At 55.6% G+C, this 20,461-nt stretch overlaps 2 protein-coding genes across 2 annotated transcripts; both read left to right on the top strand.

Moving 5' to 3' along the window:
* Positions 1 to 2,999: 2,999 nt before the first annotated feature.
* ETV7 (ETS variant transcription factor 7) lies at positions 3,000 to 9,633 on the top strand. The gene is made up of 8 exons (XM_056362048.1): positions 3,000 to 3,223; positions 5,196 to 5,313; positions 5,601 to 5,765; positions 6,035 to 6,142; positions 7,090 to 7,272; positions 7,575 to 7,717; positions 8,055 to 8,155; positions 8,820 to 9,633. The coding sequence occupies exons 1-8, from the start codon at positions 3,218 to 3,220 to the stop codon at positions 8,929 to 8,931; spliced, it is 936 nt and encodes a 311-aa protein (XP_056218023.1). The 5' UTR covers positions 3,000 to 3,217; the 3' UTR covers positions 8,932 to 9,633.
* Positions 9,634 to 13,342: 3,709 nt separating this feature from the next.
* On the top strand, positions 13,343 to 18,097 carry LOC130159815 (uncharacterized). Its single transcript, XM_056361846.1, has 6 exons — positions 13,343 to 13,653; positions 14,777 to 15,498; positions 16,175 to 16,312; positions 16,681 to 16,742; positions 17,015 to 17,278; positions 17,641 to 18,097. Exons 1-6 carry the CDS (start codon positions 13,646 to 13,648, stop codon positions 17,686 to 17,688), a joined length of 1,242 nt encoding a protein of 413 aa, XP_056217821.1. The 5' UTR covers positions 13,343 to 13,645; the 3' UTR covers positions 17,689 to 18,097.
* Positions 18,098 to 20,461: the final 2,364 nt, after the last annotated feature.

The following is a 20,461-nucleotide window of genomic DNA, read 5'->3' as shown; positions in this document are numbered from 1 at the left end:
CCTCTTGGATTCCAAGAAGGCAAGACTGAGCATGCTAAGACATGAAGGCACTTCATAAAGACTGAGGTGAGATCAGATTTATGATCAAATCAGCTGAAGCAAGAGGGTTCCTCAATTCTGATGGTTAAAAATACTTTGGGGAAGGAAACAAAGGCTACTGCTGTGTAGAGCTCAATTAAGGCTAGCTCTGGAGTGCAGAAAAAAATGCAACATTGAGTAATTTTATACTGGACACATCCAACAAACCTGGCCACATTTATTTGGACCTTGGATGATAAATTTATGTTGGCAAGTTTATGACCAGCGAGGAGGCTTCCTATTTTTGAGACTCTGGAATTACTATCTTACCTTCCACTCAAAGAGCTGTCACAAAACCTTTCCAGAAAAAAAAAACCAAACCCTAACCCAACAAAACCCCAACCACTTTCTCTGCCTGTAGGTACATGCTATCTACATCAAACAACTCAAATGCCTTTGCTGTAACTTGTTTCTCACCACCGTTGAGCAGTATATAAATAGCCCATTTGGTCCTTTCGACTACAGTTTCTTCCAGGTAGACACCTGCAGCTTGACCGGGATTGCTGAAGTTCACTCAACTTTACACAGAATAACTAGAGAACAGAAAGCTCCCCCAAAAATAAAGTTGTGATGAACTCCTACCAGAAAAGCACTCCTTTTAAGCCCAAATCAAACAAAACTCAACCTTTCCAACTCTAGCAGCAAAAAACTGTACTGAAAGAGGTCAAAAAGCATTTCACGTGCTGCAAATACATCTGTCTTGAAACAAACACCAAGTTAGCCAACTCAGCACACACCTATTTCTGAGACAGCACAATTTACTTTAACGTGTTCTTACTTGCTTTAAGATAAACTGAATTAAGTCTGGACGCAGTCCTCTGCACAGATCTAACTTAGGATTAGTCTACATAAACTGCTCCATTTCAACCACAAGATCAGATCACAGAAGACCCTCTAAAGTGGATTTTAATATGTAAAATAAAGACAGTTACACCAACAAGCACACGGAGGTTGTAAACATTATCAGTCTATTTATTTTAGCAAAAGGTGACTGCTTCCCTAAATAAAATTGCTCCACTGCAATAAAGATGTGTAAAGCCAGCCTGAAGACTAATAACAACTCTTACAAGCAGCTTCGACAACAGACTAACCCAGAGTTTTCTGAGCCAAATAATTCACTGTGTTGGTGCTTACAACATTGAAAATGCTTCCGTGAACTGAGGGCAGAAGCACTTACAGTGCTTAAACCCAGGTGATGGTCAGCAGTGCAGACTCCCAGCCCAGGCACTGGGGTAAATTATGTTCTCCCAGAAGGGAGAACTGGGCCTTTCCATGGATTCCTGAGATGCAACCTCCTTCCCATTAACAGTTTGTGATTGCTGCTAGCAGGAAGGATTGTGACTTTGTGGTGAGGATAAGGCAGGCACAGGGAGGCACAGGTGAATTTTCTGCCTTAAAGCCAGCCATAACCTACACTACAACAGGATTTGGTAGAATAATTCAAAACTCTCCCTACCGATCCTCCCTGGTTTATACCCAAGATTGCTAGCGTATTATTGCCCCTTCCCTGAAAAGCCTAAAGTCACTGAGAAAGCAGTACAGAGAAAGTGCAAAGAGGGTCAGAGACAGGGAAAGTCACGACACAAAGATGCCTGTGAGCAGCGGCAGGCTGAGGTCTCACCTACGGCACCCGTTTAATGGGAACCCCTTAGAACTCCTGCTCCTTTTCAAAGCACCGTGCAGCCTGAAAGGAGGGAGGGAAGGGAAGGTGACCTCAAACCTAAAGCCATCACAGCACGCGCAGGAGGGCAGCGTGACCACTCAGCCCCCCAAGAAGGGGATGGTCCTGCTGCGGGGCTGGTGGCCACAGGCCGCAGCCTCTACCAGAGTCACTGCCCAGGCGCCGAGGCCTCCCGCACAGCACAGGGAAAGGGGTAAGGTAGCAAAGACGCAGGGATGAAGCACTGACTCAAGGGACAACAGCCCCAGCCCCCTCCCAAACGGGCAGAATGCAGGAGAGGCCCCCGAGGCCCCCTCCCCAGGCGAGCTCCCCGCCAACCCCCGACGGCCCTCCCCCCTTCGCGCACACAAAGGCGGCCCAGACGCACCTCCCCAAACGCCCACAGGGGAAAGGCAGCTCCCCGGCCCCGCAGGCCCCTCCAAAGCCCAGACAAAACAGCGGAGCGCACTGCGACCCCCCAGACGCCCTCCTCAGTGCCCGCGGGGGGCAGGGAAGGCCCCCCGAGCCCCGAGTGCGCCTCTTCCCCGGCCCGCACAGCCGGCGCCCCCCGGCCCGTAAGGCGCCCTCAAAGCAGAGGGAGGGCCGGGCAGGCCCCTAAAGCCCCCCCAAGGCCCACGGAATGCCGGAGGAGGCCCCCACAGGCCCCATGGAGGGCCGGCAAGGGCCCGGGCCGCACCCCCACGCGTCTGCCTCACTCACCGCGTCCGCGCCGAGGCCGCTCCCTCAGGCGGGCGAAGGGCGGGATCCCGCCGCTGAGCCCCGCCCCCTGCGCACGACGATCCGATTGGCTCCGCACGCGGGGCCGGCTGGCCAATGGGGACCGAGGGAGCGGCAGGGGCGGGGCGTGCCGGGGCGCGCTGCGGGGCGCGGCGGGAGCAGCGGTGCTACAGGCGGTGCGCGCCCGCCGCATCCCCCCTGCATCCCCCCCCATCCCCCTCCCCGCATCTCCACCTGCATCTCCCGCCCCCCGCATCCCCCGCCGCTCCCTGCCCCCCCCGGCTCGGCCCCACCGGTCGGAGAGGAAGGACGGGTCGCACTGCCCTCCCCGCCCCCGGTGTGCCCCGGCAGCCCTCCCTCCCCGGGTAGCGCGCCTGCCCGCGGGGCCGTGCCCCAGTCCGCGGCGGGATGGCACCTCCGGGATAACGGCGTCCTCCGGTGCTGTGCTGGTGCCGGCGGCCACACCGGCCGGGTGGGCTGGGGTCCCCGGGCGGGGGGATCCGTGGGGCCAAGGCACGGGCGGGAGGGAGGGGACGGACACACACGACACGGCCCCGGGCGCTGCCCCCCGCCGCTCTCCAGCCTCCCGGGGCTCCGGCTCGTTTCGATTTCGTTTCCCGGAAGGATCGCGCTGAAGCCGCGACGGCCGCAGGCCTGGGCGCCGGGGCACCGCCGGGCACCGGGGCAGCGCCAGCACCGGGTCGCAGCGCTGCGGGCAGCGGCCGCCCACCGCCACCGGGGATGCAGGTAAGAGCTGCCCGCCCCCAGCCTCGTCCTGTGTCCCCCCTCCCCGCTTTCCTCCCTCTATTAAAGGCTGCAAGTTGATGCCCCGGTGTGTGTGTGTGGGGTGACCCCCCACCCGCCTCCCACCGGCCCCACGGAGCGGGGAGCAGGTGGGGGGCTTCGGCCCCCAAGTCCGGGGCTGAGCCAAAAGCTGCTCTCACGCCTCTGTCTGCACCATCCTTTTCCTGCTCTCCCACTTGATCCCCTCCGAGGACAATATTTCCTCTTGAAGCAAGGAAGTGCCATCTCAGAAACGCGTCGAAGAGCTAAGCAGGAAAAAAAGCAAGAACATAAAATCGGTATAAAGCAATAAAAATTCAGAATGTGTCTCACGCCCTAGAAATCTTGAGGAGCAAGAAAAATATTAAACGTGTTGGTTTTGCTGTAAAAGTCGTAGTAAGAGAGTCACACCGATGGGAGAAAAATCAAGTACCTTTTAAGAGGAGTTCTAGACAAAACACACCGCTAATTTCTTTCACTTTTATTCTTCCTGTAGTTTGCTGCTTAGAACGAATCCGAAAGACAGTTCCCATTGCTATCAGGCCTGTTCAGGGTTTATACTGGAGTTTCTCTGCTTTCCTCATGCAACTGCTTTGCTAAACCCATCAACCCAGGGACAGCCAGCAGTCCCTGCAGGCAGATTGTTAACCCTCGACCTTCTGCTGAAGGACCCCTCACCTCCCCCCAAGCTGCTGCCTTCTCCTGCCATAACCCCCCAGGTCGCAAGGAAGCGTTTTCCCCAAGCGGGATGGGGTGCTTTGCTCCTGCCTCCCATACCCCTGGTTTTGGGGATGCCAGCTTTGCATTTAAGATGTGTCCGACCATCACCTGCTCCGTCAGTGCACACTGAGTTTCTTCACCCCTGATTTTCAGCGGGGGCTCAGCTCTTCTGCACCCCCCGCTCTGAGTCAAGGAGTGCTAGCTGCTCTAACCACCTCCAAAAATCTGCCTGAGAGTGTACTGAAGTGCCCAGGGTTGTCAACCGCTTCAGAAAATACTATTTGGAGGCAAAATTGTTAATTTTCCAGAGAATGAAAGTGAGAAATTGCTGGGATTCATGTTAATAGATTTTTTAAAGGCAACATTATCTGCTTGGCTGCCAGTAATGAAAAAGACCTAGATGGGGCTGCAAGCAGGATCCCAGCTGCCTTCTGGCTCACATGCTCTGGGTGGGAGCCTGGGGGCAGAGTAGGGGCGATGCTGACCCTCAGCCCAGCAGAGGTGCTGGGGCTGCCTCTCCCAGCACGACCCATCTCACCAGCTCAGTGAGGCTGAAGGGGCTCCTTAATGAGCAACCGAGAGGGAGGGCTAATTCTTGAGGAGCTGAGACTTAATGGCAGGTGAGCAAGATGGGTTGGCATCTCCCCGAACCATGGGATGGCTATTTCCAGTTATGCCCAAGTGATCACTGGGGAAAAAGTTAGAGAGAACTCTTCATACAGTGTTTTTAAGACAAAACCTAAGTGCTATTACCAGCTTTATTTCCACAACTCTAAAGAACTGAAGCACTGTCCTAAAACCCTGGGCTTCCAATGAGCATCTGAAGATGCTGCAGGAAGCAGGAGCCAGCACAAGTACTGCAGGGTCTGTGGGTCTTGGCTCCATCTTCTACCTCCCTGCAGCCATGGGGCAGTGGGGATGGATAACCCGCATCCAGAGTCTGGGTAAGGACAGGTACCTCTGCTAAAGAGAAGAGCTGGAGAAAGAGGGGGATCTCTGGCTACTAACGCTGTGTTGGGCAGCCAGAGATTCATCCTGGGGCTAGTAAAGGTCCTAGAGCCAGTGTGGAAGAGCTGCAGACAGCACATCGTGCTGCTATGAAACTGGTTAGAAAACACTGGAGCGGTGTTTACTGCAGTGGAGGCATCTCCAAAGCAAAGGCAGGACCAGAGCTGGGAATTTCCCCCCACTGATCTATTTGATCTCTTTTCCCCAGGGTAACATGGCAGTCAGTTCTTCCAGACCCATTGCTGCAGCTTTGTTACCATCCCCATCCCAGGCCAGCCACACACCCACCAGCGAGGGGGAGATCTTCAGGCTTCCAGGCAGGCTGAGTGAGTAGATGTTGAGCAAGTCAACACTACTTAAACAAGGAGTTCCCACAGGGTGGGACATGGTGGGTCCAGCCATGGTGTCCCAGTCAGGGACCATCCCCTGCTGTCAAGGGGGACAAGATGGACTAGTCATCATGGTTCTTTTTTTCTCTTTGGGGCATTTTGGACCTGTGAGTGCTTAATGTAGAGGGAAATTTCGGTGATGGAGGAGACCAGTGTCCCACCCTGCCCCTCAGCAGTTCTGAAGCTGGAGACTGAGTTGTTTCAGAGGCTGCCCCTGGTTTCAGGAATCCAGCCCTCACTGTGGAGCAAGGACGACGTGATCCACTGGCTAAGATGGGCTGAGAAGGAGTATTCCCTTCGGCAAACTGATGAAAGCAAGTTTGAAATGAACGGCAAAGCCCTGTGCATCCTCACCAAGGATGACTTCAGATACCGAGCTCCGAGCTCAGGTTAGACCGAGCGCAAGGGTGTTTCTGAGGACCCTCCAAGTACAGCACCAGCTGTGGTCTGCTGAGAGGGGCTGCATGGGTCCCAGCAGACCAGGCGTTAGCTCTGGCCAGTTGGGTGCTGGAGGCAAGGACAACGCTCTTCCTTCCTTTAGTCCATCCAGACTGCAAATGCTTTGGGATAGGGAATAACTCCGTAGCAGAGACACATAAGCGACACCATCAGCTGAGATGATATAATACAGATCTGAGCAGGCTTTCCTTCCCCGCAGGTGATGTGTTGTATGAAATACTCCAGTACATTAAGACTCAAAGAAGAGCTCTGGTGCGCAGCCCTTTGCTGAACTCACCCTTCAGGGAGGCCAGGAGCACAGAGGAAGGTATGATGAGTGGCAGCTGTCCATCACACGGCGCCTGCCCTCAGCTACAGTGGGTGGCTCACATCTGGGGTGTGAAGCCAACCCACACGGCCTGAGCAAGGCAAGCAGGACACTCCTGGAGATGCAGCCAGGTCCAACCAAGCCCAGGTCACGGAGGAATTTTGTAGGGATGAAGCAGGTCTGGGCAGAATCAGAACTAGGTAGCGCCAGGCGGGTCTGGGGTGGGTGGGTGTGTGGTGTGTGTGTGTGTGGTGGGGTGGGTCTGTGGTGGCCAGGCGCGTGTGTGGTGGCCAGGCGGGTCTGTGGTGGGGTGGGTGTGCGGTGGCCAGGCGGGTCTGTGGTGGCCAGGCAGGGCTACGGCTGCACTGGGGGGTCTGTCAGCAGATCATAGGGGGGTCGGGGGGGTCAGTGGCCAGGCAGAGGCATAGCCCTGGCTGGGGACCAGCCCTCCTGTGGCTGAGGAGCCAGGGCTGAGCTTAAACAGAGCTTCTGGGCCACTGGGTGGGGAGAGGCTGGTCAGGGCCAGCGAGGCTTATTAGTGCCCCCGGGGGGGCTAGGTAGGAGCTGGGGTGGGGGTGGGCTGGGGTCAGTGGCTGGCTTGGCATTCGGGGGCTCTGGGGGGGCTCTCCTGAGCTCTTTTGCTGGCTGAGGTGTAAGGTGATGAAGACCTTCAGCTTCCACAAGAATTTACAAAGGAATGCCTGTGCTCCGGTGCATTCTCCTATTCCGGCTTTACCTCTGTATCTGACCCTCACCCTACTCAGCGTCTCCCCCAGCCCTTCTGCTGACCCAGCCTTAGGAAAGCCCCAGGCCTTCCATAGCAGCTCCTGGGCTGGTACTGGGCTGATAACCACCCCGGGCTGTCCCTCCCCACCTGCTTCAGGGTTTTGGAAGAGCTGGGACCTGCCACAATGCACCGCAGCGTTGGTTTGGGCTGTTTTTCCCAGGGCCAGCCCGGAGCGCTGAGGCAGGTGCTGGTTTCTCCTGCCTGGATCGTGCGGAACAGCCTGTGTCCCGCAGACACACGGAGCCGCTGAACCTCTCCTGTCACAGCTCGGAGGGCAGGTGCGTGGCAGACACCATCTGCTCTTCTACAACCCTGTCGGCCCCAGCGGATGGGAAAATTGCAGGTAAATACGAATTTAGAGCCTGGTTCCTTGGGGAGATGTGCTTTGTCCTGGCTGCCCATCTGTCTCCCATTTATTCCATGCATCGGTGTGTGCTTCCCTGCCTTGGTTTCCCCACCTGAAAAATTGTAGTTCCTGCCTGCGTTTTGAGATCGAGCACTAAAAGTGCTGTGCATGAACTTTGCACTCTTCTTATATTTATTATCATTGCTAACACGTGCAATCCTGTTGCTGATCGGACCCTCGCTGGAGCACAGGTGCCTTGGTGGGAGCTTGGTGACTATTTATTCTTGCCCGGTGCTCAGACTGCAGGTTGCTGTGGGATTACATGTACCAGCTCCTCTCCGACAGCCGCTACGAGCCTTACATCAAGTGGGCAGACAAGGAAGCCAAGGTGTTCAGGGTTGTTAACCCAAACGGACTTGCCCAGCTCTGGGGGAACCACAAGGTAAACACAGTTGAGAACAATTCCATCATTCCTGGGCTTCTACATGGCACCTTCATCCTGTTCCTCCGAGCTGATGGAACAGGGACTGGGAAGGGTGAGACAGAGTGCGCGCAGGGCTGGTGAGAGATGTCACCCTCCCAGTGGTTAAAGAGGGAGGCTTTCCCATCCCCTGGAAAGCAAACCATGCTGGCTGTGGACCCAGAAGCAACCCTGGGTTAGAGACCCACACTGTAGCCTGCAGAGCCCAGGACCCACCTCCAATGTCCCCCTGGATGACCCAAACCAGGTGTAGGTCCTTGCTTTTCCTGAACCCACACCAATTCTTTCCTCCTTCCAGAACCGGATGAATATGACATATGAGAAAATGTCACGAGCGCTGAGACATTACTACAAACTCAACATCATCAAAAAGGAGCCAGGGCAGAAGCTGTTGTTCAGGTGAGATGAAGCAGATCAGAGAAACGAGCTGCCTGGGACGGTGCAGATGGGGCACGGGAAGGCGGTGGGCTCCAGAAGTTGGCAGCGGCTTCATCCAGCAAGATCCTCCCCTGAAAACGCAACAGCCTGGTGGTTTTGCACCCAGGCTGTCCTGTGTGAGCCAGGAGCTGGGCTGTCTGGGCTCCAGGTCCGTCCGATGCCCCTTCCAGGGCTGCGGGCCAGCAACCCGCCCTGGGGTCCGCATCCATCTGCTCTGTGCTTGGAGTCCTGCTGGTGCTGGAGGGACTCCCCAGGCCCCCCCAAGCTGGAGGGTCCCTCCTTTCCCCCATTGCCAGCAGGTCTGAAGTCCACCTCCAGACGGAGGAGCCAGCCAGACTGGAAATAAGTCAGGAGCCTCCTGTTCCCAGTGCTGGCTGCTCCCCTGGGACCAGCTTGGACTTCAAATGCCAGCTCTGGGCTGGTGAGCGCTGAGCTTTGTCTCCCCACGCTTGGTGTATCCTGGGTGCAAAGCACGAGCTGGGGTCCTCAGCAAAGCCCAGGGCTGGAGATATCCTCTGGTGAGCTCCAGAGCTCAGCTGATGAGGGCAAGAGCTCCGGCATCTACAGCCTGGTTTGGGGCTGCGTTTGGACACGCCCTTAAAGACATTAAAAAAATGTATTCCAGGTTTTTGAAGACTCCTGGGGAAATCATCCACGAGAAATCCAGCAAACTGGAGCAGCTGGAGAGCGAGGACCAGGAAGACTTGCAAGAAGATGCATTGGAGCTTTCGCCATAGGAAATCTTTGAAGGTGGCACTTGCAGCGCATCACAGAGAGACTCAGGCTCTGCTGGGAAGTGCCGGTGGCTCTGGTGTCTGGTGGATACAAGGCCACAGAACTGGTCCTGGATTTCAGAACCTGCCCTGAGCCAAAGCTGTGACATCTCTGGGGCTTCCTTAGCAAAACACACCCAGAAACTGTCCCCCAGCACTGAAAGCACACTGAGCGTGTGGGCTGGCCTGCTTGCTTCTCTGCTGCCCACGGGGAGGGAACGGGATATTTTTGCTCTGTAAACTTTGCTGCTTGTCTTTAAGGTTCAGACTTGCTGGTAAAGACTGCCCTGTTCTTACAGCGGGCTGTGCTGAGCAGAGAGCGCTGGAGCACGTGCTCCAGGTCGGGCAGCTCCTGAAGTGCTTTTGCAGCTGGCAGTGGCCCCAGGAATGAACCCGCTGCTCCGAGTCTGAGCCGCATCCCCGGTACGAGGACGGACTCACCTTGCGGATGCGCTGTGCACTGTAATCTCTCCAGCTCCCGTGGGGTTGCTCCAGCGATTAAGGGTGGGAGCGTGCTGCCATATCCACCTGGATCAGGTGTTGCTGGAGCTCCAGGCTGCATGGATGCCGTAAGCTGGGTCTCCTTTTAACTCCTTTCCCCTCCATGTAATGCTTTTTATAATTAGCTGATTAAATAACGTGAAAAGAAACACAGCCAGTCATGAATATGCCATGAAGCAGCGTTGTGTTTTCATGCCTGATGGGGAAAGGTGAATTCCTTCCAGCCTCAGTTTTGCACCGTGGCAGAAATTATCCTTCTGCCCCCCGTCTTTGCTCTGGACCCTTCCCCAAGCCCAAGGTGCCGTCTCAGAGCTGCATCGGTGCCGCTTTCGGGGCAGCAATACCATGAACGGGTCTGGGAACTGTCAGTCTTGTGAAAAACTTTGGCAATGGTTGGTGACCGAGGCTTCCACCAAAACCGGCTGTTGTCAACCTGAAACTACAGTCCCTTTCCCTCTAACTGGTGTTGCTCCTCCAAAGCTACTTTATAACCATTAACTGGAGCCTGGAGATGCTGGTGGGCTGTAGCCAGTGAGAGGTGGAGGAGGGACACGTAGCAGCCGGTTGGCAAAACGTCAACGGTACAGCAGCTCGGGAAACCCTGGCCGAGAAGTTTCACTTCCAGAAAAAAATCACCAGCCCGTTGTCAAAGCGCAAGTGTTTGTCAAGTCAAGTGACAGAGGAAAAGGAAAGCTCTAGTGGGGTAAATGAGCATCGTGTCACAGCCTTTGGGAGGTCCTAGCTAGGAAGGGAGGCCAAAATCTCTGCTAGGAGAGGGGGCTGGAGGCTACCCAGCACGCAGCCAAGCTGCAGCCTGGGGATGCACCACACCAGCGAGGCGCAGTGGAACACCCAGACCTCATCCTTCCTTCCACAAAAGGTGCTTTTTGTCCCAGAGAAGACTAAAGCCAGGACTTTCTTGGGGTGAAATCCAGCAGGGGGTCAGTGTAAGTCCTGCCCAGCCCTGAGGGACAGCTTTGGTGGGCGAGCAGACCTTCTGTCTCAGCAATTGTCCCATCCTGGCCCTGCGCCACTGTTGGCATACACACCCGTGGGTGCATTTTTCCCGACCTCCCGACAAGATATTCCCCCAGCTTTCTGGTTGTGGGAACAGGCCTGACGGCTCCCGAGCATCCCACCGCTTCTCCAGCCGGTGTGGGTTGTTCTGGTGGAGCTGGTGACAGTCAGTGACCCTGGGGCTTGTGCCGCGCTCGTGGGGACCGTGCGGGATGCACGCTCTTCACCTGTTTTTCCCACGATGACTAAGGATCCCGCTGCACTCAGCCGGGGAATTCCTCTCCCTGTTGGGAAGCTGCCAAAAAATGCTGGAACCTCCTTGTGTCACGCCGTGCCGTCACGGCTGCCGAGCGATCTTGGAGGGTGAAAATCAAAGGGCACTTTGGCAAGGATGGGCTGCGATGACAACCTTTTTCCATGCTCCCAGGAAGCCCTCGTGCCCTTCCCGGAGCAACACGCCTCTTCCTTGAAGTAAACAGAGGCGGAAGGAGTGTGAATCTTTCCTGGAATGGGGACCCAGCCCTCCCAGTAAACAGTGCTGCTGGCGCTGGGGTGTTCGGTGCGGGTGCGTGGGGAGGGGGAGCACACGGCAGCCGGTGGTTTTGGCCCTGGCTGAAGGTGGCACACAGGCACGTCCCCATGCAGGCATCCCCCAAGGTCTGCAGGGGTTTTGTTCCCTCGGGGGGACACCCAGCACCCAGGTCGGGTGGTGGCCGGGGTGGGGGGCTGTGTGCCACGCGTGCCTGCTGCTGCCTGGTGCTGCTGCCCTCAACACCCCGTTGTGGTTCTGCTCTCCACCTGCAGCGATGTTTGTGCCCAGGTGGCTGGTGCAGGTGGCTTTTGTGGTCCACCCAAAAGTGCCTCCAGCACGCGGCAGGGCTGACCGTGGCCTTGGCTAGCCAAAGATCTTCAAGGCTGGTGGTCCCCAGCCCCTCTGGACACTCATTCGAGGTCATCCCACCCTCCTGCAGAGGAGGCTTTTCGTGATATCCATCAGCCTGTGGCCTCTTTGTCCTGTTCCCAGGAGACCTGGGGGATTTGCCTTCTCCTGAGTCCGTTGTAACCCCCTCATACCTCACAGCTCCATGCCGGGAATACCTCTCCCTTGGGGTTTTTTTCCCACCTTTTGGAGTAAGTTCCTGTAAATAAGCCAGTTACCCCCTGCAGTGTCCCTGTGCTTTTAGTTCTGCTATTCCCTCCAGTGTCACCGGCCTGAAGACACCAGCCTCAGTGCTGTCTGCTCCCTCCATGTGACTGTGTTTCCAGGCAGCTTCCTCATTCTGTCTCGGTGCTGATGAGAAAAGCGGACACATTTGCACCCTGACCCCCTCCCCCAGCTCTGGTAACGGGCTTTTGGTTTGTCTCAGGTCTCTTGCAAACATCTTTTTCTTACACCTCTCTCCCATTAGGTTTGAGCATGTCCCAAATCCCAGAAGAGATCTGAACTTGGATAAAGGTCTGGATCCAGAATCATGATTCAGGTAAGATTTTTCCTGGAGTCACTTTGGGTATCCCATCTTCAGGCTGTGTCCAGAAATGCTGCTACAAGGAGGAAAAACCTGCAAGAGGCCGTAAGTCAGTGCTGATTCCCAGTTTAATCCTCCACGAGCAGTGACGGTTTGGACACATCCCACAATCTCCAGCAGCAGGATCTCCAAACTGGAGATGGCCAAGCTGTGCCCCACCACCAGAGTGGAGGTGCCTTTTTGGTTTATGGATGTTGCAGAGGAAAAAAACCCCAACAAAATGGATTATGAAGCTCCTTCTCACCCAGTGGAATCGACCTCCTTCTGAAAGGACGTGACACATGCTAGTTAGCAGCGTGGAGCTCCTCGTGGATGGTTTAATTATGTATCAGAATAGATGGGGATGCTGAAAAACAAAGGCAGGTAATTCCTAATCAATACCAGACTGATTCATCAGTGTAGGCTCGGGACAAACAGAGGGAAATGGGCCGGATCCCTCCCAGTTATAGGAAATGATGGCACGGAAAGTTTGTGGAAATAAGAGTAAAATAATCCTGGACCGTTTCAATTGCAAGCTGAAGCCGTTAACAGGAAAATATCCAGGAGGCACCTGGGCAGCACATCATCCCAGCTGAAACTTAGAGAAAATGCATCGCTGCTCACGTGGAGCTCTTGCTCAGGGCTTTTTTTTCCGAGGCCCGCGTGGCAGCCAGCAAATGCGTCCGCATCCCGGCGCATCCCTGCGAGGTGCAGTGCGGAATATTGCCATCAGATGGCAAAATAGCAATGAGGATGGCGGGAGCAGCCTGCGGGAGCCTGTACCAGGCCCAGAGCCGCACGGGGATGGCTGTGGGACCATCTGGCTCTTCGGTGTATGAAAGGTGTAAGATTTGTTCGGCCCAGGGGCAGACTGTGGATGTTGGGATGCGCGGATCAGCCTGGCGGGTTCGGCCCTGGAGATGCTCTGCCCCTGGGGCAGGGTAGGGGGCTGATGGGGTGCAGAGGATTTGGGTGCTGGAGCCGGTCCTGTGTCATGGTTTAGGGTGGGCGCACGGGCTGATTGAAGGACCCCGGGGTGGGTTTCAAAGATGCTGCAGCCCAGCCATGCCTGGTGTAAGGCATCAACCCGATAGCACCGTGCCCCGGAGTGTCTCCAGTCCCACAGCAGCTCCCAGTATCCACTTCCCTGGAAGCTGCTGGGATGTGAGCAGGGCAATCGGCTTGCCGCATTGAAACCTTGTTTATTGGAGAAAGTTATGACCTCTCCTTACAAAAACAACCCAGAGAAGCCCATATATGGCATCACACCCACTGAAAAAAAAAAAAATAATCCCAAAGAAACCAAACCCACCCGCCAGACAGCTGGCAGAGATAGCTGGTTTCAAAGGCCAGCACCTGCACCAGGAGCCAGGTGATGGTGATGCTGTTTTGCTGCTCTTTGTCACAAGGAAATCGTTTTCTCCTCCAGCGAAACTCACACCCACTGGTTTTCCGCCACGAGGGAGGTGATAGCGGGGATCCCAGGCGGAAGCATTGGCCGCTCTCCTACCTGAATGGCTGATAAAAATAGGACTTAACTCAGCCAGCCATCTGCCCGGGTATAAAAGAGCCACCTCCCAGGGGAGCCTGACAACCCTTCGTGCCTGTGGCCGGAGAGCTTGTCTCGACATAAGTCCAGAAGGGCTGAAACACTGATGGAAAGGTAAATACCAAAAGAGCAAATAAAGAATGATGTGGCCAATGTACTGGAATCAATCGAAGTAGGATGGGGGCTGTTGCTTTGCTGTGATTAAATCTAGTGGAATGATTTATTAGTATCGGGTGGCTTTGAGGTTGGCTCAGATGAAGGAAACTTGCCTTCTTGATCCAAAAAACGGCCAAGTTGGCGTGGGTGGGTGCACTCGTGCGTGGTGGTGATGCTCATCTAGACCGAGCGGAGGCTGATGGCTGGCTCCAGGGCAGTTTGTACAGCCGAGCGTGCCGGATTTCCGTGTTGGCTTCCAAGTGGTGCTCCGCGGTGGAGAAAGTCTGGTTTGGGGCTGGTTCTCTGGAGGGTGAAATTGCTTTGGGAAGTAGAGCCAGCACAAGGCACAGGCACGGTTCTCTGGTTTTTCCATACAGCATCCTTCTATTTAATTTTGCTCATAAACAGAGTAAAAAGGGCAATGGGAAAGGCAGGGCTCAGGTGCTCCAAGCTCCATTCACAGCCGAACGCTGGTGAGAGCTCGCAGCGGGGCTGCACCATAGCAAGGTGCTTGGCCAATATCGGCAGTGACTGAGGATATTTGTAAGACCCCATGCTGCCTTTGGCCTCTCCAAGGGCTGGAAGCACCCAGCCTTGCTGGGGAATGCTGTTTTTTTTAGCAGCCAAGGCTTTAAGGAAAGATACGAAAAACATCTGGGTTGTGTGATTCATCACGGAGATGGTGCTCCCGGTGTGTAGGTTTTCGTCATAGCCTGGGAACACGTCGCAATAGAAAGGTACAGTACCACGGTATCTGGATTATGCCTTTGCTGGATTAAACCCTCTGGAGGATAACCAGGCTCTCCCTCCGAGGCGAGACCAGCTCACCTCCCCACTTCCCACAGTTTCACTTCCATTATCAGCAGTGTCTACAACCCATCATAAAACCCTATGTGTACCGCCTGTGTAAGGAGCACTGAGATAACAGCTGTACAAGGAGTTGATCATTTACTAGGAACAGAAACAGTCTCAGACACCCAAAGCACCCTTGGGTGCCAAAGTGGGGATGATTTCCATCACACGCCACCTGACTGCACAGGGAAAGCAAAAATCAGGCTGAAAATATTGTTTTTCTCTGCAGCAACATGCAGGCTCTGGCGGGGGAGAAGCCTTGGCAGGACATGGGGAGGCAGCCGTCGGGCAAGATCCTCTCTCTGGACAGGCAAGGGGCCAAGAAAGTGCTGGAGATCTACGTCAAGCGCTCGCTGAGCTGCTGCGAAAACTCACTGATGGCCAAAAAAAAGTTTCAGGAGAGAGCTGGAGGGCGGGGGAGGAAGGCAGGTGGGCTGCAACGGTCGAAAAGTGACTTCTGCAAGTATTCGTGTGCCAAACATGGTCCCAGGAAGGACCAGGAGGAGCAACCCAAAGCACCAGACCTGGATGAGGCTCTGGATGAGAACAGCAAAGCTCCTGGGGAGGTCCCTAAAGAGGAGTTGGAGCCCAAGAGGAAAAGCACAAAAAACTCTTCCCAGGGCAAAACCCAACGCACCTGGTTCAAAAGTTTCTTAAACGTAATCTTCAAGAAGAGCCCTGAAGACCAGAAGGAAAGTGCAGGACAAAAAGCAAAGCAGAAAGATGCCAAAGCTCCTCACAGCTCCAAAACAGAAGGGGCTAAAAGACCCGGAGGGGACTGGAGCACGTCCCCGCTGCTGGGCAGAGCCCTGAAGAAGAGACCCAGCCTCAAGAAGGTTTTCTCCTTCAAGAAGCACGTGGAGGAGGAGCGGGGAGAGGCAGCGGCGGGGGCGAGGGCCAAGCGCCCCAGCTGCCTTCCCCTGCGGCACATCCAGGCGCCGGCCACCGCAGGTGGGACCCCGACCACCCCCACCCCTGACCCCAACCCACCCACTGTGAGGGGACCTCTGTGGGGAAACCTATAGAGTCCAGTGCTGGCTTCTAACTGCAGCGTCACCCTCCCGGTGCTTCCCGGGGTTTGGGATCGGTTTGGGGGGCTCCAATCTCAACCGGCTGCTTCGGGAAGTGTTGACACCCCCGTGCTTCGAGCAGACGGGCTCCAACTCAGGGGCGCAGCGAGTTACCCCAGGCCAGTGGCTGGGCAGGAACCATCCGAGCCCAGGGTTTCCTCCTCTGGCAAACGAGGAACACGGTGGTTTAGCTTAAACCTGCGTCCAAGACTTGAGATTAAATCCCCAACCGCTCCCGGGCCCACGTGAAGCTGCTTTCCACTGGGTGCGGGGAAGGGTGCGGGCAGCCCGTGGGACACTCCCGTCACCACCCAACCCCTTCCCCTGCCAAAATGCTGGTGAAGGGATTTTTGTGGAGCTTTGGTGGATTCAGGGTGAGCTGCAGCCGCCGGGTTACCATCAGGGAGCACAGCCCCACCAGTCACCGGCCGTTCGCACTAATCCAGGCTGGGCACCAGCACCACGCGGGTGCGGTCACCCCCGCCGCTGCTTTTGGCTTTCAGTCAACGGCCGACAAAAAAATAATCCTCGCTTCTGTGGATGTGTTTTGCTTCCAGCAGAGGTGGAGCAGCCCGATGGTTACTATGCACAAGTCTCGGAAGAGATCGGGCTGATCGTGCAGGGCAGCGAGAGCCAAGGGAGCAGAGTACGCGGCTGCGAGGAGCCCCCCCGGCTGACCAGCACTGACGGGGTCGGTGAGTGTCGCCCTGGCAAGCTCTTCATCGCCGGCACATATAGAAAATATATGTGCACAAAGCTTGTCCCCATGCAGAGCCTACACGGGACCCAAATCCTACTGCAACCCCCACCCAGGGGTTTACGTGACCCAAACGGTCCATGAAGACCTTGGGTGAGATTTTCAGCATCAGGGCTTTGATTTGAGAAGGTCAAGGGCAGGAGGGTGGTTTTGCTGCCTGAGGGGGTGGCAGCACTTGGCAATAGGCTGAAAGGGGCTTTGGAGGGATGGAGGTGGATGATGAATTTTTTCCTGGGGACTAAACAGAGGGTCTGGGTGTGAGGCTTGGAGAAAGGGCTGAAGGTAACGTGGGATCTGTCTCTGTAGATGAAGCCATCAGGAGAATCGTCGCCCTGCTCCAGAGTGCAGGAGATGAGCTGGACAGGCAGGTGAGTGGAGAGCGTGGTCAACTGGAAGGGGTTGAGGGAATGTGGGCCAAGCTCTGCGCTGCCGTAACACACAGCAGCACCGTCGGTTTCCCCGGTGCAGGGAAAGGCTCCATAAAATCAAGGAAATGGCAACTTTTAATTCCCCGACGGGGTGTGATCACAGCTGTGTGTCCTCCCTCAAGTGCCATCCTAGCATGGAGTGAAGGCGTCGACACAAGGATGACACACCAAGTTATTCGCTCGTAACGTGTATCTGCTTGCTCCTTAACCAGGTGAAGGAAGACGCACGGCTACGGATGTTCTTCAGAGACATGTCCTACAGCTCCTTCAAGAACCTGGCCGATGCCTACGTCCGTAAGGAAATGACAGCCAGCAGACCTGACATCAACCCCCAGGAGATCCAGTTTGCCTTCACGGTGCACCTCACCGCCAAGGTAGCCGGCATCTGCAACCAGGCGGTGAACAGGATCATGGGCTTCGGCACCCGCTACCTGGAAGATTCATTCGCACCCTTGTCCTACAGCAAAATTCTCCAGGTAGGGAGGAGGACCAAGGCTGGGGCTGAGCTTCCAGCGGTGAGTTAGGGCAGGTGGTGTCATTTTAGGGTGATGGGCAGACCTGGGTGGGTAGCATTCCTGCTGGTTTGTACTGGGGGGTGGCTGGGTGCTGTCTGGGCTGCCTTTGCCTTCCTCCAGTGTGAGCATGGCACACACAAGGAGCAGGACTTGCTTTACCTGCGGCAGTGCAGCCAGGAGATGCCCCACAGTACACAGCATTGCTACAACCTGGTGTAACCGCAGCTTTCCTCAGGGATAATTTCCTCCTGAACCCATCTAGATGACCAATAGCACTGGCTCGGTTGGGGAAGGGACCTCACGAAAATTTCCTTCTGTCTCAGCAGAACAGAGAAAAATTCAGCACAGATAACTGCGAGAGCCCGGACTGACATGGGCTGCTCCCAAAGACCTGCGGTACCCGGGAACCCAAGGATGCAGATTTCCTGATGTGGGGCACGGTTCCTCTTGGCGACCTGGATGTGGGGTGATTTTCTGAGCCGTGGCTTAAAAATTTTCTAAGAAAACCCCACAGCGATAGCCACAGCAGGATGAAATGCTTAAAACCCACGTGGCTGGGGGCGAGGAGGCTGTAAATCAAACGCAGCCCAAATTTCACCCTGTATTTGCATTTTAGCTCTCACCAAGTGCATGTGCTGAACCTCACGGTTTGTTTGTATTCACGTGTGTGTATTTATTTACCGGTGTTTCTCTACCTATCTGTGAATGTACAGCATCATTTTTGTACTTCTGTTGTCAGCCAAGCATCCAGTTCAGGAAAAAAAACACCCTAAAACTCAAATAAATTGGTCCCTAAATGACAGCCAGGCTTGTCCGATGGGTGATGTGTGTGGCCATTACACACGGAATAACGCTTGCCTTGCTACAGCTGTGGTGGGCTGCTCCTTTCGAGCCAGATGCAAAGGGGCACAGAGAGTCTTACAGCAGATACACGGGGCGGTCCTGCCATTTTTTACTATTTATAGCCGTTCCCTTTCCAGCAGAAGGAGATTTATTAGCTGAAGCAGCTTGATCTGACACCAAGAACTGGGTAAAGCTTGGACCTGGGTGGTGCATGAGCTGCCGTCACTCCTTTGGGGACGGAGGGGATTTACGGTGACTGGGGTCCCACCTATGAGGTCTAAGACGACGAGAAATGCCAAAGCGATTAAACCCTCACGTTCCCAGCTAATCTGTGCCCAGACCCCTAAGCAGGGCCATGGATTAAGGCAGCTTGGGGCTGGGGGGGATTGCCAGTGCTCAGGAGCATCTCCCTTGCCAGGGTCAGAGCCAGCCTGGGGCGAAGGAGGCAGAATTTTGGGGTTTGCAGTGTGCAAGAGGTGGAATGATCCAGCGGGGTGAAGGTGATGATGGTGGCAAACAAACCTGCGGGTCTGGGTTGGCACCACGCGTGGGGTGACAGTCCCTCTCAGGCCACCGGTGACAGCCTGGGTCTGCCCGGCACCGCCTCTCCTGCAGGATCTGATCTTTCCAGTCCTTTTAAAAACCGAAATAAAATAAAATGGGGAAGCAGAGTCCTCGCAGGAAGGAAGCAGCCCTTCCCCACGCAGAGCAACTGATGGAGATGCAGAGGGCTGGGTCACCGGCTGCCGAGAAGCCCCAGGGTGAACGCATCCCTCGCAGGGGCTCTGTCTATTTTAGCCCAGCTTAATTAGGACAGTGAAAAACACCCGATCCCACTCCTGGGTCCTGCCCACTGATACCAGCAACAAGCACAGCACCAGCACCGCGTTTCCTTTTGGCTGGGAACCAAGCTGGGAGACTTTTATTGCAGGAGAAACCGAAACCTCTCTCACCTGTTTGCCACTGGCACGACATCCCTGTACCTGCCCGGAACCCTGGGGACTGAGCCGGGCTGTGACCAGGACAGGGCAAGCTGGTGTCTGGGACACGGTGGGGACTGGTGGGAGGATCATGCGGTTGTTTTGCATCCGAGCTCATGCGGTGCCGAGTGTGGGCTGGGATTTGCATGGAGCAGAAAAGGGGTTTGTCTCCTCGCTGACTTACCGGAGGACATCATCTTCCCTCGGCACATGGGACACACCTGCCAGGGAAAACACCAGGGAGAAGAACAACTCACCACTCTCATCCCCTTCTCCTGTGCTTTTCCTGACGGCTGAACCAAATACCCTCCTGTGATCACTGGACATTTCCCACCCCTTGGGGCAGCGGTGCTGGGGAAACAAGGAGCAGAATCTGCACAGCCCATTGCACAAAGGGCTCCCAGTCCCAAATAACCCAACCCAAAGCAAGGATGCTGCTCCAGCCCAGCGCGGTGGGCTGAGGTTGGGAAGGGCCAGCAGTGCAGCACCCCAGGGCTGGCAGCTCTCGGAGCGCTGGTCCCTTCTCATGAGCCACTCCAGCACCTTGGCTTAATGTCTGGGTTATAAAATCGAGAACCTGAGTGTCTGTGGCCACTGAAGATATTAAGACAGTATTAAAGAAGGGCAAGTTATTAGCCCCAGAGTTTTGATTAGGTTCCAACTCTCGGTATTACCTTCATCCTTCCTTAAACGCCCTGCTCTGGCTTCAAACAGCTAAGACAATCGCCTCGCCTGAAAATCCCTGGGATCATGGACACTGGCCATCTGGGCACTGATCCTGCCTGGACAAAGAGCAGCCTCGCACCCTGCACAGCCCCCTGCCTGCCTGGTGCTCAGTGCAAGCTGGGGGCCCTTCTCCTGAAAGCATCTCAGGCTGCTCCTATGATCTTGCGTCTCTGAAGCCGTTAGTCCCCGCTAATCCTGCTTTGCCGGGTGCCAGGTGGGGGGAGGGTGGCTTAGAAAATCAGCCTGGCACTTATGAGCCAATTAATGCAAAATTCGCTGTCACTAAGAGGATGATGACAAGGTTTCATCTCACGGGAGCGTGGCACCAGGCCAGGGAGGATGCTGTCTCCTGGGATGCTGTCCCAGGGCCTTGATGTCTGCGGTGGGTGAGGGTGCAGGGTGGATTTTGCATCCCCCCCGCCTTGAGAAGCCCCCCCCGTAACCCACTGCAGGATAAGGCAATTTGTGGGGAACGCTGTGATGTGGCTGTGCACCCCCTCAGCCAGCAGACCCCCGAGGTGTGTCCCCAAAGCCCAGCTCCCCTTGGGCTTTCAGGGTCCCAAGGGGACCCCAGGGTATCTCAGCATGCTGCGAA

Source organism: Falco biarmicus, chromosome 16 (assembly GCF_023638135.1).
Source record: "Falco biarmicus isolate bFalBia1 chromosome 16, bFalBia1.pri, whole genome shotgun sequence".
Taxonomy (NCBI): domain Eukaryota; kingdom Metazoa; phylum Chordata; class Aves; order Falconiformes; family Falconidae; genus Falco; species Falco biarmicus.
This window is presented reverse-complemented; position numbering and strand designations above follow the sequence as displayed.